This window comes from Coloeus monedula (genome assembly GCF_965178545.1).
Source record: "Coloeus monedula genome assembly, chromosome: 7".
Taxonomy (NCBI): Eukaryota; Metazoa; Chordata; class Aves; order Passeriformes; family Corvidae; genus Coloeus; species Coloeus monedula.
In genome coordinates, this window is record NC_138787.1 from 31,640,512 (window position 1) to 31,658,753 (window position 18,242).

An 18,242-nucleotide genomic window follows, 5' to 3' on the forward strand; every position below is an offset into this window, starting at 1 on the left:
GGCGACGGGGGCGGGCGAGCCCGTCCCCCCACGCGGGGCCGAGGGGTAGAGCCGGGCGCCCGCTCGCCGCGGCGACGCCCCCCGCGTCCGCCCAGCCCCGCCGGGCGGACGGGGCGCCGCGTCCCCTCGGAGCGGAGCGGGGCGGCTCTCGGCGGCTGTCGGCATGGCGGGGCTCCCGGCCGGCCGGCGGGCGGGCTGAGGCGGGGGCCGGGCGGGGAGGTGCCGGCGGCGGGGTCTCACCGCCTCTTCTTGCCGTCCCCCGCAGGGAGCGGCCGGCCCCCCGCGCCACCATTGCCTCGCACGGCAAGGAGGACCTGCTCGCCGCCGCCGCCCGGCTCTGGCAGCGGAGGAGGCGGCTGCTGGCCGCCGCCGGGCTCGCCCTAGCCATGGCCGTCGCGCTGCTTGTCGCCGTGCCCCTGCTGCTGCTGCAAGCGCCCGCCGACACCGGCGCCCACTACGAGATGATGGGCACCTGCCGCATGATCTGCGACCCGTACAGCGGTGGGCGGCCGCCCGGCCCCGGCAGCACCGCCGCCGTGGAGGCCCTGCAGGACCTGGGCGCCAACCCCCCGCCGCCCTTCGTCCAGGGACCCAAAGGGGAGCCGGGCCGGCCGGGCAAACCGGGCCCCCGCGGGCCACCCGGGGAGCCGGGTCCGCCGGGTCCGCGGGGCCCGCCGGGGGAACGGGGCGACGCGGGGAAGCCGGGGCTGCCCGGGCTGGCGCTGGCGGGCGCGGGCGGCGGCGGGAGCGGCGGCGGGGCGGCGGTGGGCGGCGAGGCGGCGGGCGGGCTGAGCGCCGCCTTCAGCGGGCCGCGCATCGCCTTCTACGTGGGGCTCAAGAGCCCCCACGAGGGCTATGAGGTCCTCAAGTTCGACGACGTGGTGACCAACCTGGGCAACCACTACGATCCGGCCAGCGGCAAGTTCACCTGCCAGGTGCGCGGCATCTACTTCTTCACCTACCACATCCTCATGCGCGGCGGCGACGGCACCAGCATGTGGGCCGACCTCTGCAAGAACGGCCAGGTGGGTTCCGCCGCTCCCCCGCGCGTCCTCCCCGCCCGGGGTCCCCCGGTTGTCCCTGACTCCCGGTCGTCCCCGGCCGCTGCCGGGAAAAGAAGCAGCGGGAGCATCCTTCGCGCCGTCGGGGCGGGGGTGCAGCTCTAGAGCCGCGACAAATTCCGAACTCCCGGCTTGCAAACTTTCCTGCCGGGTTGGGGAGAAGGGGAAGCGAGGAGAGGGGCGGGAGGGAGGACATGGGGAAGAGGAGGGCTTGGGGAGAGGGTCTTGGGGCACTGATGGAGGAGCTGAGGAAGAGGGTCTTGGGGGACAGATGGAGGGGCTGGAAAAGGGGGACACGGAGGACTGATGGAGGGGCTGTGGGAGAGTGACTCAGGGGCTAATAGAGACGCTGGGCAAGAGGGGCTGGGGGGCTGATGTACCCAGCGGCTGTGTTGGCAGGTGCGGGCCAGTGCCATCGCCCAAGACGCAGACCAGAACTACGACTATGCCAGCAACAGTGTGGTGCTGCACCTGGACTCCGGCGATGAAGTGTATGTCAAGCTGGATGGAGGCAAAGCACACGGAGGCAACAACAATAAGTACAGCACTTTCTCTGGCTTTCTTTTATACCCTGATTGACACACAAGTGACACAACACAACTGGCCCCGCCACTGCTGCACATGGGGCTGTTTGGCATTTCCATACCCCATCGTGCTGCTGTTCCTGCTGGTGTCCCCTGTCTCCACAGGTCACTTTAGCTTCATTATCAGTTTGTATGTTTTTATTTTCACCCTTGTGGAAACGAAATAGAAATGAAACAAAGTGATCCCCTTCCTTACTCTCCCCCATTTCTTCTGACCCCCCTCTCCCTTTGTCAGCCTTAGTGTTTCGTGTGTCACATGAGGAACTCGGCAGCTTGAAACTCTCAAGTGGTTCCAGGGAGGTTTAAAAGAGCCCAGAGTTTGGACTGTGTCACACATGGAATTTGAACTGGTCACATTTTTTCATCAATAAGTATTAATGACAATGATGAATTTTCAGATCAACTATTCACGAAGTGGGACTGGACCATAACTGTTTTTTCCTCTGCTGCTTTGTATGGGGTCAAGTGTAAACTTTTCTTTCTGTGCAATGCAATGCTCGTGTGAATGATGGTGTCATTAACGTCAAACCTGTTTCTGTCTGCAAAAGAATTTGGTCATTGACCACGGTCACCCAAATACCACATTAAATTATGTTTTTAGACAATGCCTTCTTGCTTTCTGTCTCTTCCAGTGCTATGAAGGAGCACTGTGGTGATGCCACAGGAGGGTGGGAAGTAAAGGAGGGGGTCACTTCAGTCCCTTAGGTTTGTAGCAATACTTAAAGTTAGGATGGGGTACCTTGCCTAGGTCTTGATTATGGTTTGAGGGGCCTGGAAAGAAGTAGAAAGAGAGGAAAAAAGCTTCACCTTTATGCAGTTTTGTGAAAAGAAGGCACACAGTCATCAAGAGGTGAAAGTGGGGGTGTGCAGTGGATCTCCTAAACAGATTTACTGGGTTTAAAACCTGATCCAGAGGTTAGTGAAGTACAGGAAAAGCAGTTTAATCAGTGATTATGGAAAGCTGTGTTTCTGTAAAAATGCTTGACAAATGTAAGAGGGCAGCAGGGGAGAGAGAGTTTGTCTAAACCTTTGCACTTGCAGTGTGTGTAGGGGTTGGAAACCACACCTGACTGTAGGTGGGTCTGCACAGTGCCTGAGACAGGCTGGGTGAGAAAGCTTGCTCAAGACCGATGGATTCAGACCATTTAGAAGGGTTTTCTCCTGATGGTCCTCTAAATCCCAGCCAGTCTTGGCCTTTTCAAAATGCACAGGTGTGTAAGTAGTGCATGTGGTTCTGAGCCTTTGGTGGAGGAGGTACATTTTTCGTCATCACCCCAGTAGGTAACCTCCTCAGTCTGGGTAGACTGGGACTGCTCTGCTGAAGCTAAAAGACCTAAATTGATTTACAGAAGCACTTACTTTCATTTTACTCTCTTGTCATTTCATTTTTCCCTCCTGAACTTCTTACCTCCCTATCAGTTCTCTGCCCTTTGCAGTGTTAGTGCAGTTTCACAGATAAGAGAGACAGAAGCTGGTCTGAAACAGCTCTGCCAAGGCTGGAGCTTTGCCCCTGCCCTGATGTTGCAGGAGGAAAGGGAGCCACAGTCAGATGGACTTGTTCCAGTCCCACTTTGGGGCAGCCCCATGATGACCAAGTTCTTACAGTCACTCCTGTCTCCTACCTAGTCCTCAGTGGGTATTGTCTTCTCCTTGGCTGGAAAAGGAGGGTCAAAGGGAGAAAGCAATTCCTCCATCCCGTCCTCAAACATTCCCCAGCTGAGGGAAGCAGAGTTCATAACCAGGTACATGTGTTAGACACTTATCAATCTCTTATGTCTTGTCGATTTGTACTATTTAGAATATGATTAAAACCAATGTCTGAGACCATCCAAATGAAGTATAATTGCTATGGATCCTCAATTCCCACCGGATCCGTAATCCTTTTTGACTATTCCTCCCCCCTCCTTCAATGAAATGGAGCTTAGACACAAAGCCCTTGGTTTAAATTTCAAAAAATTAAAATTGACATGCAGCAGCATTAGCAGGAGCCAGGAGGAATTCTAAGGAGGTGCCTGGGCTCTGCTTTATCCTTTGCATTAAGAAGCAATTTGTACTTCTAACAAAGACCCAACTGTTCCCCCTTGGCAAAAGGGCAATGAAGATGCCTTGCAAGGGAATTGCTGTTCACAATACTTAAACAAATTTGAATCTTAGATTTTTAAATCTGTATTCCCTGGTGGAGCCTGCTCCTCTCAATTCAAATGCAGGGCTGGTGGTGTGTGCCTGCCAAGGTGTCAGTAGCTAAGCGGATGATGGATTGATGAGGCAATGGGAAGACACAGGCTCACAGTGGCAGTTTGCCCCGACAGTGATCTATGTATCTGCACATTATCAATGTCATGAGGAGGCTTGAACCACCCTCACTAGATGTCTCATTTTCCACTTATCTCTTATGTACTAATTATCAGGCTGGATTATTCCCCAGGATAGAAACAAAAAAAATTGCTCATTGCCACTCCACTGACAGTTTACACAATCGATAGAATGAACGTCTCCCTCAGCTGCTCACAGGCTTTTTTGTTTCCTCTCCCCATTGCAGGGTCTTCTGAATTGCCTCTGTGGGGGCTCTGTGGCTCTCACCCAGCATCTGCAGCAGTGGTGCCTGGACAGGCTCCTCTGTCCCAGTCATCTTGGTGGTAGCTTAGGGTGTAGGTTGTGTTTTTTTCTGACATAACACAGGGAAAAGCAATTGGGAGGTGAAAAACTTGAGCGCTCAGTGGTGCAGTTATCCAGAAAAGCAGAGGCAGCACTGCAGATGGGGATGGTGGTCCCTATGCTGCCAGTGGCTGTGGGTGAGAGCAGGGTCACACACAGTCCAGCAAGCACCCTGAGGTGGCCTTGTAGTCTTCTGGGCTTCAGCTGAGTCTTCCTGCCCTTAGGAATGGTCTGCGGTTTCTGCACGTTTCATGTCACAAAGAGAAGGGGCTGTTTGTAAAGGGGATACCCTGGTCCCCTGGTTTGGATGGGAAGAGGAGAATTCAAGTGTACTCAAGGGGCTGCCTTCAGCTTTCTCTGGGACTGCTTTTCCCAAATGATACTGCATCTCAAACAACCATTAGCCAGTGTCTGTTCTGGAGGTCTGACCCCTCAGAGGTGTTATTGATGAGTTAAGCAAATGCTTTTAAGAATTTGGAGGTTATCAGGTGTGATGTGAGTAGGGAAAGCCCCCTGAAAGGAGTGGAAGATTGGAGTTTTAGACAAAAGGTACTTTCTGTTTCTGAGCCCAGCTGTGTGCTTAAGTTAAGATGATAATACTAAAGTTAAGATTTAAAAAAAAAAGACAGGTGTTCATGCTGTCAAAGTAACTTAGATACTGCACCAGCAAATCCCTGATCTTTGTGCTACCAATGTGAAACCTTGACCCTTATCCTGTGCCTGGTCAGTACTGGCTGTGGAAGAGATCCCTGGAAGAGAGGCGAGCAGGAAGATGTTGAAGCACACAAACATCATGAAAAAGGGGAAGTGGGGATGCTGCAGAGAGCCCTGAGGGGGGTGCCAGCCACCCCTGCTCTGTGGTTGTTCCCTGGAGGAAGGTGTTCAGGTCACTCCGCTCTCCCACAAGCCAGTGGATTTGTGACTGGGCACTTTTATTCTGTCTTGACCTTCACTGGTTTGGGGAACTCCTGGCAAGTCTCTAGGGAGGCGGGTGAAGAAATACTGCTTTGTCTTTAGGTGGTGAAGAGGGTGAGCTGCTGGTGCTGAGTTTTCTCCAGGCAGGGTACAGAGTTGAGGAATCCATGCTGCGAGAGCAGTTGGTGTCGGGTGTCCTGTGCCAAGTCTGGTGCCTCTGTGTTTTCCAGGACCTCAGCTTGCAGATTTCCTCCTTGATGCTCATTCCCCTGTGGAGCAATGCTTGGGTCAGTGGGGCTCCCTGCCTTGCAGCAGCAAGAACAGTCCTGTGTTGGGTTCTCATCTTTCCCTTTTGCTGTAAGAAAAGCAAAGTGTTGCTTTTTGTGCTTTCTGTCTTTACACACATGCTTTGAACCACGCATTGATCTTCGTCTTGCTGCTTTTGAAACTCACTTTGGGTATTTTTCTTGGTGATTTAATGCTTGTTTATCTCTTTGCTTATCTCCTCCAGTGGCTCACAGTGCCTGGACAGGTTTAATTTGTGAACTCAAAAAGTAGGGAGGATGGGTTTTGGTGGATGCTCATGTGTTCTTTTTCTGTTTATGCCACAAACTAATTATATTAAGGGGTCTGTGACAATAGAGGCAAAATGGCATATAGATCTATTTCAAATCTGTGTTAAATAGGTGTTTTTTTTTTTTTTTTTTTTTTGGTAACATGCTAATTTTTTTCCTTTTTGTGATTGGACTGAACTCTGGGAAAAAAATCCTGGTAAAATCATGTGTCTTAGTATTGTCTCTGGGATAAAGGAGCCTGTCAGAATAAAATAAAGACTAACTGAATCTTCACTGACTTTGAGACTGCAAGAAGTTTGGTCTTTTTTACTGTGAAAGCCTACATGATGCAGAGACTTGGAAGATTAATTACAGACAAGAGAGGTAAACTGTTACTGTGTGCACACCCTGTCAGTTTTGGGTGAGAGCCTGCTCTTGGCTGGTTTCACACTTAATGGCAGAAAGAGGTTCAGCTTGTTTATAAACTGAAGGTAACACACAAATGGAGACTCATTTCTCTAGACCAAGCCTGTGCCAATTCAGAAGTGAATTCTTTGGTCACAGAGCAGGTCCCACAGCAGCAGTGGAGGAAATGCTTCACTATTTCTTGAGCCCACTTGCCCTTGAATGAGCTTCATTTTTGAAGGTTGTGGGGGCATTGCAGCAGGGACATGAAAGATTATTGGGGCTGAGCTCCTGATTCCTCTCTATTTAGGACCAGTTTGTTAATTGCCTCGATGGTAAGTTACGAAGAGGCCAGTAAAGGGCAAGGTTTGTTCCCTGGATCAGCCAGGGGGGCAGGGGCATTTCCTTCTGGGTGGCTGAGAGGCTGAGGCTAGGGCATGACTTGGTGTCCTAGGCTTGAACATACACTGGAATTCCCCTTCTTCCCCCTGTATTTCAGGCTGAAGCCCTGAAGGCTGGTGGTTTCAGGTGACAACCTGAAGGGTGCCAAGCCACTGTTGTGTCCTGGGCCCTTCCAGAGAGTGCTCAGCAGGATCTCTCAAGCTTTTGCAGAGTGTAATTCAGAGGGACCTGTGAGTGATAATCCTGTTTCCTTGCAGAAAAAGCCACAAATGCCCACAAATTGGGTCCTTCCAATTATAAAATAGCCTGAATTAACCATTCAGCTGTGTGGCACAGGTCTCTCTATATCTTAATAAATGGGAGTAGATTTTCTTCATGGGGCTGATGGCATATCCCTCTCTCTCTGTGCATTTGCTCCCGTTTTGTTTCTTTTGGCACGAACTAGGGTAGAAACAGAAAAGGCCTGCTTGATCTCTATGATCTGCTGCCCTATTAATGCAGGATTATTTCCTCCAGTGCTCTGTGGGCATGGTGACACAGAGAGCATGGCTTGCCTGCAGCCTTTGACTGCGCGCCTCCCAGCGAGGGCACACTCACATGATCCTGGTTCTTCGTTTTGCTTGCAGCTGCCAGATCTTGTCGAGAAAAACAAACAAAAAAACTATCCAGCCCCAGTCTTGAATGCAGCTGAAATGTTTTCTTGGTGACATTTCTCTTTGTCAACAAATTGCTTATCCCTTAAGTGTTGTGATGTGATCCCCATCCCAAAGAGGAGAGACCTGCTGCTGAGAATGGGGCGGGGGGCAGGGGGGAATGCCCAGGAGAATAACTTGTTTGAAGATGTGAGCACAGGCTTTATGAACAATGATTCTTTGTCGGATATTAGCTTTAAGGTGCAATTTCGGTGGTATGATAATGCAGAAAATGTTTCAAGTCCTTAGGGAGGAAGCTGCTTTTCAGGTGGTGTCTTGCTCTTCCCTCATTATTGTAATGCTGTTCCTAAAGCTTCGTGTCAGTCATGCTGTGCTGCAGCATGTGAATGCAGGGGGTGATGGAGATCAGATCCAGGTGGATCTCTCTGTTTTGTTTTGGTATACAGTTGAATTCTTGACATTTGCTTCCCATTCTTCTAGCACCTTATTTTTCACAGAGCTGTGCTTCTTGGGAACTGGGAGCCCAAGGGCCAAAGTTTGCTTCCAGGTACACCTATCTAATTCTTTTCACACCTAGTTTTTTTCACACTGGAGTCAGAATCAATCCGTAAGTACATTACATATATCTTCCCTCGGATTGCCAGTGTGGCAACTGGTTAAGTAGTGTTTGGGGACGTAAGATGATGAATCTCAGTTTTTGTACCCTGAAGGTGGAAATGGTTCAGGTCCATTTCTTTGTCCTTCCCCGTCAGTGTCACTGTGTAAATGTCTTTCAGAAAAAACACCCCGAGAGGGCAGGGCAGCTCCTTTTGCCGACATCTAGCAACCTGCTTAGGAAAGAGAGGTGTCAAATACCTTTGAAACTCAACTCCTCCAAACCCCTGCTGCGTGCATCACCGCAGCTGAGAGAGAGCTCAGATCGTAAACTTCAGCCTCCCCTCTCAAAAGGCAAAGCATCCTTGAGGAGTAACACTGCTGCTATTTATCAATTTGTGTGAGAATGAAGCCTGAATGCTATTAGAGCTGAAACACTAATTAAGCCAATAAATTCCTTTGTCTTTTTGGGTGTGTTTGCAATTAATATGCAAAATCCCATTGATTCCAGCAACTCCATAATTCACGATGCAGTGTTATTACATATTGACGGCGTACCCTGTGAAGCCTCCAAAAGATACTGCAGTGCATAGTAAGAGCCCTGCTGTGATCCCAGTTAAACTGTTACAGGCTGGGTGAGACACAGCGCTCCACCAGGTTCTTCCAAAAACTTGGCTGTCGGTGGGGGGGTGGGGGTAGGAAGACCACACAGAAATGTGTCTCTGCTGAGCATAGGCTGTGTCTCAAGGGCTATCTGTACTTTATATTGCTTCCAGAATTACAGTGGAAAAAAGAAAGAAAGATGTTCCTGCTGATCCTAAAAAAAGGGCTGAAACTGATGCAAATAGAAACAGATTGTAAAGGAAATATGTATTTGGATCAAAGCCAGGCAGTTCTTTAAAGCTGCCTTAGCTTTAATTTGCATCTGATGGGGCAATCTAAATAATCTTTCCTCAAGGTTTGTTCAAAGCTAGGAGAAGGAAGACAGGACAGGAAGGCTTCTGAGAGATGGAACACTTTCTCTCTTCCAGGGGAACATTGTTTTGGCATCCTATGGCAGAAGAAGAGTCCTTGACCACTGAACCCTGCGGTGACTCTGTGCCTAAAACTGCCTTTTGCAGCATCAGAATAAGTTCTGCCCAAATATTTTGCAGCATCCTTCCCTAAAGCAGCAAAATCAGGAGGACATTGTAAGGAATGATTGGCTCTTAGTCTCGGAATATTTAATTGCGAGGGCTGCCTACATGACACTTTGTAGCTGTATTTTCTTACATTTGGACTCCTTTGCCTCCCGAGGTCTGTGGCAGCTCTGCTCTCAATGTGGAAGGGCTCTAGAAAAGGCATGTGGCTTGTAGAGTAGATGTTCTGTATGGGATTGGTCTGATCCCCATCAAAGCGGATGGGTAGGTGCTCAGTGGCTTTGGCGAAGCAGGAACAAGGTTAGGTTTAATCTTGGGTTTGGGTTTTGTGGTGGTGATTTTTTTTTGTTGCTGTTCTCAGTTCTCAGGAAGGTATTTGATTTGGTCTTGGCATAATCAATAAACCTCTGTATTGATACATACAGCCTCTGGAGCAGAGCATGGTAGCGATGTGCTTTTAGTTGAGAACAGCACAAATCAAATACACAGTTGTTGAATTAATTTGTGGTTGGTGTTTTCTGATAACTGCAAATCAGATTTGCTCTTCCTGTTCCCACTGCCATCCTTCCAAAGGGAAAAAAAAAAGCGAGGCAAGCAAGGTAAAACTGAAGCAATTTTAGGTGCATTTGGTGCCCAGGTATGCAGAGGCTGTATGACAGCTTTAGAGACTGGAAGATGAACAGTATACAAGATATTATCTCTGATTTCAAAGATAGCATGTTTGATTTCAGGCATGACGGTAAAGCAGAATTCTTGATAGCTTGTCCAAGCTAATTTTGTACTGAGTTAATGCACTAACTACCTACCTAGCCACAAGCTGTCCTTTTCTATTAGTGGACTAATAGGACTGCCAAGCTTTGCTTTCTAGATGGGTCTTAAATGGGAAGCAGTTTGTTTCACGGAAGAAAGATGCTTGGGGAATCAATTTATGCCAGCTTGTAGCCACCGGAAACCTCGGTATTTCAGCAGACTTTAAATTGAAAAATGGAGCTTGCTCTTCATACTAGATTTCTCAAACCACTTACTCCAAGCAATAGGAAAGCAAACTTGTCAGGTAGGCAGGGATTTTTTGAGGTATCTGTACGTATTTATCACTGGGTTCACTTCTGGAAACCTCCGAGTGAAATACAGGAGCCTGAATTGCTTAAGAAGGTCAAACGAGGTGAACCTAACAGTCTCCTCTGGCCTAAAAAATCCATTAATTGTGCTGTCAAATGGAAGTATGGACAATGGCAGAGCTGACTTTTTAAAAATTTGTCTTAGCTCTTACAAACTGGTGGTCGAAGGGAGTGAAGTGAGAGGAGTAAGATGATTTTGGGGTAGGATTGAGCAATTGCCTCTGTCTGCAAAATGAGGTCCATTTCTGTTCTCAGACCTTTCTGCAAGGCACAAATACAAGGACAAGTCTTCTAGGGGCAGAGTGGCACAGTAATTTGCCATGTGTTTCCCTGTAGGCTTCTCTGTGGGTGGCAATTCCTTAGGCAGGCATCAGAGTTGGCATCAGGTAACGCAGAGAAAACCATGGATTTAACAGATGTGAATGTCTTCTTCCTTTCTCTCTTTTATTCCTGATAAATAAGAAAATTATCTGCAATTGTAGCAAATTACATTCAAAACAACTGTGGAAATATTCTAAATATTGATGATATGATTTGGATGAATACAGTGATTTCGAAGCCTGCTGAGTATTGTACCAAGAGACCAGTTATGGATGGTACCTTGCCAGGAGGAACAGTCTTGTGTGGGACAGGGCCAGTGTGTCCTGTGCTCTGCTCTGGTCAGTGCCATCGTTAGTGCTGGGACTCATTAAGTAGAAGACCTGTCTGTTAAATCTGCAGATTGCATAAAAGCAGAGAAAAGGATTAACCTTAAAGTGGCCTTGACAAAACAGAGGAAATAGATGTAAAAATACCAGGAGAGAATTACAGAGATGCGAGTTACCTCTACCTGGAGGCAGTGCGTGGCAGGACATGTGCTGGAAAGTCAAGAAGGATGGTCCTTGAGGACAAGAGAGGAAGGGAAATGTGTTACTGAGATAATTTTGGATAGGAAAGAGTGAGGGCCTTGAGATGCAGTAGCAAGGTTAAAGAGAAAGGGAAATTTTTGGATGGTGAGGTGTGGGAGCAGGTTGCCTGGGAATGCTGGGTCTCTGGCACAGAAGGACTCTAAGAGTGCACTAGATATCCATCAGATCTGGCTGTAACACAGCTGTGTTGGGACACAGAGCTGAGCCAGGTGACTCCTCAGACCATATGCACTATTGATTTTCCATCGCCTTTCCTTTCTCCGTGGATCTGCAGAGATATATACACCCATCTGCCTGCCTGTAATAGAGCCCTCAAAAAATGAAGTTTGGTGTGTTTCTGTGCAGCCAGCAATACTCTCTCTGCACACCAGAGAGACTACATCTCTGTTAGGTCCATTTTGGAAAGGCAGGTGGATGTACATGGGGTGATGGTGTGTGGGCGAGGTGATGCTGGTGGAAGGACTCTTGCAGGGAGTGAGTTCCCTGTTGTCATAGCTCCAGACTGCCAGAGCTCATGATGTCCAGGGCCCTCCCCAAGTTCTACTGAATGACCATGCAAAGGTGTTCTCACCACACTGGGTGCTCTTTTGGCATAACCTCTACAAATCTGAGCATATTATTTTGGCATCTGTCTGAGCACATTATTTTTGCATCTATGGTAAGAAGATGGAAATATGGACCTGCTGATCAGCAGGCATCTAACACTCAGGTCCCTTTGAAGTCATGAATAAGAGAAACTTAAACACCTCTGAGCTCCAGGAGTGCTGTCTGTATGTACCTGATGCACCAGCACACAGCTCCATTCACCCCAAGCGGGACTGAACGTGCAGTGTTTTCACCATAGTGTCCCACACCCAGTCAGAATGCTTCTGAATTTTTTACTGTTTTTTTTTAATCTGTGTAATCTGCAGACTGACTGTTAGAAAACAACCAGCATAACCCAAAGTATTTTCCTATGTAACTCGCCACTGGTAGCTGTGTGAACGATGCAGAGGTTTATCTCAATGTTATGTAACCCTGTATCCCTGCTGTTTTAATTTTCCTGTTCCTGTAGCCCCTTTGTCCAGCATCTCTGGTTTTGTGGGGGCTTTCTGAGGTCTCCTCTTCAAGTTCTAATGCACTTCCAGATTTGATGTGTCAATTCTACATGTGGAAAATACAGTGTTCATTGAAAGAAATCTTTGAGATGTAAAAGGAAAGGGGGTGGCATAGTCTGTGTATGCTGCTTGTGGATTTTTTTGTTTTTCCCTCCTATCGGCTCAGATCATCAAATGGAAAAATGATATTTTTTCAAAAGAAAAAAGAAACCCCACTGTAAAAACATTCACGCTTCCCAAGTCTCATCTTCAGTTTGCTTTGACTCGATTCACAAGGGTCTGACTACTCTTTTTTCCATCCCGGGCCAGAGGTGCTGTATTTAAGGCTCTGCAGGACAGGGTTTACAGGGGCGGTGCTGACTCACACTTCATTAAGAGTCACAAACAGTGATTCCTGTGATTCATCAGCTGCCGCCAGGCCACGCGTCTCTCGCAGCCGAGCAGGGCAGGTCCCAATGCCTGGAAGAGCTGAGCCCATCAGAGGAGGATGTAGTGCTTCAGCCACTGCTGCCTTGGCGCACGGCTGAGCCGGCATCACACGGTGGGGCAGCGGTGGGACGTGTGACAGTGACTGAGATGAGATCATTGGGAAGTGAAATCAGATTCAATTGCATTAGAAATTCATGTCAGATAAAGCTGTTGGAGGTACTGCAGAACTGTACATACATCTGCTTAATATATTTATTACATATCCCTCCCAGATTGATTCTGGGCTTAAATTAAAAAAGAAAAAAAAAAAAAAAAAGTTTATTTTTCCTCTTCTCTGTTACTCATCTGGTAGTTTCGTAATATTTGGCTCTTCCTTGCTGTTTGATTGGATTTGTGGACTTCCCAGTTGTGTCAATAAAGTGATCAACAGAGAGATGGAGTTAGGCTTGGCACAGGGAAATACTGTGGCAGATTTTCCTGCTTTTGCACACCTCAGGTTTGGTGTCACTTGCAGTCACCAACAGCAGGCTGGACTGACCTGTGGGCAGCTCATCTGTGCAGCCCAGTAGTAACACTGATTAAAACCTGGCATTAGCAGTGTAGCTTGGAGGATTCTTCAAGGCTGATGGACTTGCAAGATGCCAGCAGAGTACAGGTGTAAAGGCAGTCTCCAGCCATGCCTGCTTTAAGGTTCCTCCTCCAGCCTCTCCTGGATGCCTCTCTCTGGGGTGCTGTCCAGCCTTGTTCTTGGCTCACAGGGACTGCATTTATTTTGGTGATAGCAGCATGCAGGGCTGTAGAGCTATTTGTACCTCACGGAGTTATCTGGGTTTTATTCAAAAGCTGCTGGAACACAATCCTGGGTTTTTTAGGGGACCCTGCTTGAGCAGAGAGGTTGGACTAGATAACCTCCAGTGGTCCCTTCCAACCTTAACTGTCCTGTGATTCTGTGAGTCTGTGACTTTCCACCTATATAACTGAAATAGACCATGACCCATATGTGTCTCTAGGAAGACAAATTACAAAAATTTGGTGGGATTACTCATCTCAGCTCACCAGTGCACACTTCATTCTCTGTGCTCTGGTGTCTGTGAAAACATGGCTGGAGCTGCCATCACCCTGCCCACAAGCTGACTGTCACATTTCCAGTGCTCCTTGGTCTCAGCTTTCTGGGACCTGGCTCAGACCTTCTGAGCCTGATGTGGTGACTTTGTATTGTTTCCTCCACGAGTTCATCTGCTTCCCAAACCACATGCAAGGTTGGTGTCCACACCACCGTCCTGCAGTGATGACTGATCTCTGCTGTGCACAGCAGTTCCTCTTCCTCTCTATCTGAAGTGCCATCCCATCACTTCCTCAGCTGTGACTGTCCTTCAGTGCAGTGGAACACGGCTGCTACCTCTGGGCTTTCCCAGCTTTCTCATGCTCTCTCCTTTCAGCTCCTATGGAGAAAAGGAGATCTCTAAGCGTGGACCCAGAGAGCAATACAGGTCACTTTGCTTTGTGTTTGGGGCAGTCCATGCTTTGGTGCAGGTGGCCAAGCCCTGCCTTTGCAAGTACTACAGTGCCTCTGAAAAACACGTGTCTGGAATAGAGAAGGGAGAGTGTCTCAGCATCAAATAACCACACTGCAAATTTGCATGTTTTGGTGCAGTCTGTGCCACCTGGGAGAAGCCACAGGTGTGGGATCTCCACGGGATAGTTTTATTTTAGCCTGTGCAGGCAGTGGGAGTCCATGCAGCCGGAGGCTGAGGAAGTGAGGCTGTGCTTCAGAGAGGGTGAAACCTTGGCAGAACTCCCACCTTCTTCAAAAGGGGTCTGTGTGGTCTGCTGATTAAAATGATTTTAATGCAAATCAGCATTAGCCCATTCCACATTGCATGGAGCAAGGAGGGAGAAAAAAGAGAATGATTTGACATGGTTCTTTTAGCCTTCTGATTCTCAAATTTTGGTGCAGAATGAGGAAACTTCTGCTAATAGCAATCCTCAGGGTAAAGCCTTTAAAAATATTCCTGGTAGGTTTTTAGCCAACTAAACTAATCCAGAAAACCCCCACACCTCTATTCAGCACTTACCCTCCATGAAGGGTATCTCTCAGGTGTAATTTCGTCCTTGATCTCACCCCAAAATTAGAGAGGTAAAAAGCACATCAAGATTGAGGCAAACCAGTGTAGAGCTGTGAGGGTCTGTCACCTGCAAAAAGTCAGAGTGCAATGCAAATAATGCTCTGTGTGTAAGGAACACTGATGAACATGTAAGGGGATGGTGAAGAAGAGTGCATCAGGAATTACCTGCTGATGCAGACACCCACCAGGCTTGCTCGTGTAGTGGTTTGTTTACACACTGACAGGGCTCGATGGTTTTGCCCCCAGCTGCTGTTTCAGAGGAAACCTTCACACTGCCTCTCCCAAAGCTTAGTGGACAAAAACTTGGCTCAGGATGATGCATGGCCAGTGTGAGAGCAAAGAGTGTTATATTATCTTCCACTTCTTGTTCTACCTACATCTGAATGTTAATTTTTGCTTTCTCTTCAAGGGAAGCTGCTAAATGCAAATTACCTCTCCACCACCAGAGAAGCTGATAAGGTGATGATAAAAAATATACAGAATAAATGATGCTCAGCACTGCATTATTCTAGGGAGAGCAGGGGAAGGCAGAGGGCACTGTAAATATCCATTATGTACATCCCTATGTAATCCCAGTGGTGTAGTGCAGGAGAGGGCACAGAGCCTGGGGGTTCACCCAGGCACTTATATAAAATAAGATGCAGCAGCAGCAGTGTGTGCTAGAGCTAAGCCATAATTAAACACCCCCAGGTAGTTTAAATGAGACGTGCACATTTAAAAGATAGTTTTTAGTGGATCATGTCATCATCTGACTAGCAGAGAAAACAAACAGCTGGGGCATGTACTTTCCAGCACTGTTGTTTGCACAGTGAGCATCAAGAGTGCGTTGGCTGTGGGTCCAGAAGTGTGTTGTGCTTGTGCAAGGATGTCAGAGAGTTTCAAGCTGATGCTTTCCACTCTCCTTCCCTGTCCTGGCATGTGTAACTCACCCCTTGCTCTCCCTACATCAGTGCAGGGTGACAGAGGGCAGCTGGGGCTGTGGTCCGCAGCACCTTTGCTCACCAGCCACGTTCTTCTCCTGATGAGGGTTGGCACTTGGCAAAGAGCAGCCAGACAAATCCTGAAATATGAAGCTGCTGTCACTGTCATGGCAAGGAAGCTGGAGCTGATGGTCGAGGTGCAACTGCTGATGGAGGTCAGGGCTTGGCTCTGTGATTGCAAATGACTGAACCAGGGTGGTCTAGAAAGCAACTGTCCCATCAGCTGGGAGTTCTCCCCTCATGGGTGGGGCTATCGAATAGAGAAGGCAAATGTGTTAGCTTGGACCTCCAGGAAGGTGGATCCCTCAAGGAGCCCGTTGGAGCCAGACTTTGAATTGTTACAGCAATGACAGGATTTGTACATGGTTACCACCCATCAGGTGTGAAGAGGAACCTTCCAGCTGAAGGGGAAGCTGCCCTCCTGCCCAGCTTATCAAAGCTGTTAAATTGCTCCAGCTTAATCACAGGGAACTCCTTGGGCATTTCCAAGGAGAGTATCTGATGAGAATATGCATAAGGGTCTGGAATTCAATTTCAAGACAAAAACAAGGAAAGTAAAGTTCACCTACAGCACTGTAAGCTGTAAGACTCAAAGCTGTAAGACTGGTAAGACTCAAAATGGCTAAACATCTTGTGGAAGTGCTGGCAGCCTGCTCCAAACATACTGAAACCTGGCCTTTTGCTCCAGCAGAGAACAGGAAACCAGCCCTGTTGGTGCCCATCCCCTGTGCACTGCTGGGGTGCTGCACTGGTGCTGACCTGCTGGGACCTTGCAGAGTCCAGTGCTCCAGCACTCTTTGGGACAATAGTCTTTGGCAGGATTATGCTCATTATTTCTACATCCTTGAAGAAATGAGCATTTCCTCTGTAGGATCATTGTGTTTTCCTCATCCAGTCTTCTGCAGAGCCTCTGCAATACAAACCTGCAAAACAAGAGGCACCCCTTGATGTCACCTGGCCTCTTGTTCTGCAGGCTTCTGCTGCAGGGACTCTGCAGAAGGTGGGATGGGGAAAATGTGGGATCTGTCCAGCAGTCAGCTGCCTGATGTGGCAGCAGTACCCTTGGTGCTGGGGGAGCATCGTCCTTGCCTGCGGAGACAGGAGGGAAAAAAGCCTCTCTTCCCGATGGCGGTGCTGGAGATGCCGGCCAGAGTTAGGACAGGCTTGATGGCTCCTGTCGGTAGCAGGAGAGGAGCCTGGAGGTGGTTTAACTGTGCCTTTGCCACCACCATGGTGGTTTCTGTGTGTTCTTGGGGATGTTGTGGATTAAGGGACACCGTTAGGATGCCAGGTGGGGTGGTCTGGTGAGCTCATTGCACTGCAGCCCTGTGACTGCAGGGGATGTGCCTCCCTGCCTTGGAGCTTTGCTTCAATATTTACAGAACACATTGACACATGTTTAAAAAGCTTCAGCAGGAGCGAGAAAGACCAAACACTGCTGTGGGAATGTCACTGTGTCCCTTTTTAGAGACAGTGTGGGGGGCTGGCTGTTGGGCACAGAGCTTTTTTGGGAGGACAGCAGTTTGAAGGGAAGCTGAGTCTGTAGCAATGGATGAGCTTTTACATAGGACAGAGGTGGGAGACATGGGAGGGAAAGGGATATCAGGTCTGTGGTAGTAGAGTGAAACATGAAGCCAAGACCCAGCTTGGAAAGCTTTGTTAGAGTTGTCCCAAGGAAAAAAAATACCAGTTTGAGATAGAAAGTGAACCCGCTTCAGGTCTGCCAAGGAGCCTTTAGAGATACAGCAGTGCACCCTGTCCTGCCCAAAGGGATTATCCAAGGGAACCCTCAGAGCCACCTTGCAATAACTCTTTGGTCCCAAAACACTTGGTCTCAGCATAATCATTGCCATGATTATTCCATGCTGGGAAAGCCTAATTTTCCTAGGCATTAAACAGAGAGATGAGTAAAGGGTGGTGTCAGCTAAACACTTGCAAAAGCCGTTGTGGATATTTTAATGTTGCTGTGAGCTTGTTTTCCAGCTTTCTTCAAAAAACAGTTTGGGGTGCATATAGATGCACAGTGTTGGGCTTAGTGTCTCTTCAGAGGGGAAAAGGGACTAGAGCATCACTTTGCTATTCATTTCCAAAGGCAGGATGTACAAACAATATCAATATTTATTAAACAGCTTTGTTTATCCCGGGTTTGTAACAAAGAAAGTGACTTAGATTGTGGTGTTTGTCCTCTTTTCAGTGTCCTATTCCTCACTTGGGTTTGCAGGTTTTTCTTAATGCATATATTATTTCCCTATTTTGAAGACAACTGTACCCCGAATATCTTAAAAAGGGAAAGTAGCCCTTGGTTTTTGGTTGCCTCAGTGGTTATATAATTTCTGCTTTTAAGAGTCCCTGTCTGTGATAGACAGCAGCTCTCCCTACCCAGGCTTACAACAGAAGCTTTGTTGTCTGATTTTGCCCTTCCACTCTTCCTTCCTTCCCCTCAGCTGCTTTAAATAAACAGGGAAGTTTTAAGTTCAATGAGACCAGTAAATTTACAAAATCTACTCCTATGAATGGCTTATTTTTTTCAGTTCAGCTTAAATCTGATTTCAAGTGACATCAAGAAGAAGAAAAATATTCAAAAACCCCCAAAGCCAACTTACAGCATCGTGAAAGTGCCCA

The 18,242-nt window shown here is 48.2% G+C and overlaps 1 protein-coding gene across 1 annotated transcript; it reads left to right on the plus strand.

The window, feature by feature from the left end:
- Positions 1 to 272: 272 nt before the first annotated feature.
- On the plus strand, positions 273 to 1,640 carry C1QL2 (complement C1q like 2; the record flags this gene model as incomplete). Its single annotated transcript, XM_082285503.1, has 2 exons — positions 273 to 1,025; positions 1,461 to 1,640. The coding sequence occupies exons 1-2, from the start codon at positions 387 to 389 to the stop codon at positions 1,638 to 1,640; spliced, it is 819 nt and encodes a 272-aa protein (XP_082141629.1). The 5' UTR covers positions 273 to 386.
- Positions 1,641 to 18,242: the final 16,602 nt, after the last annotated feature.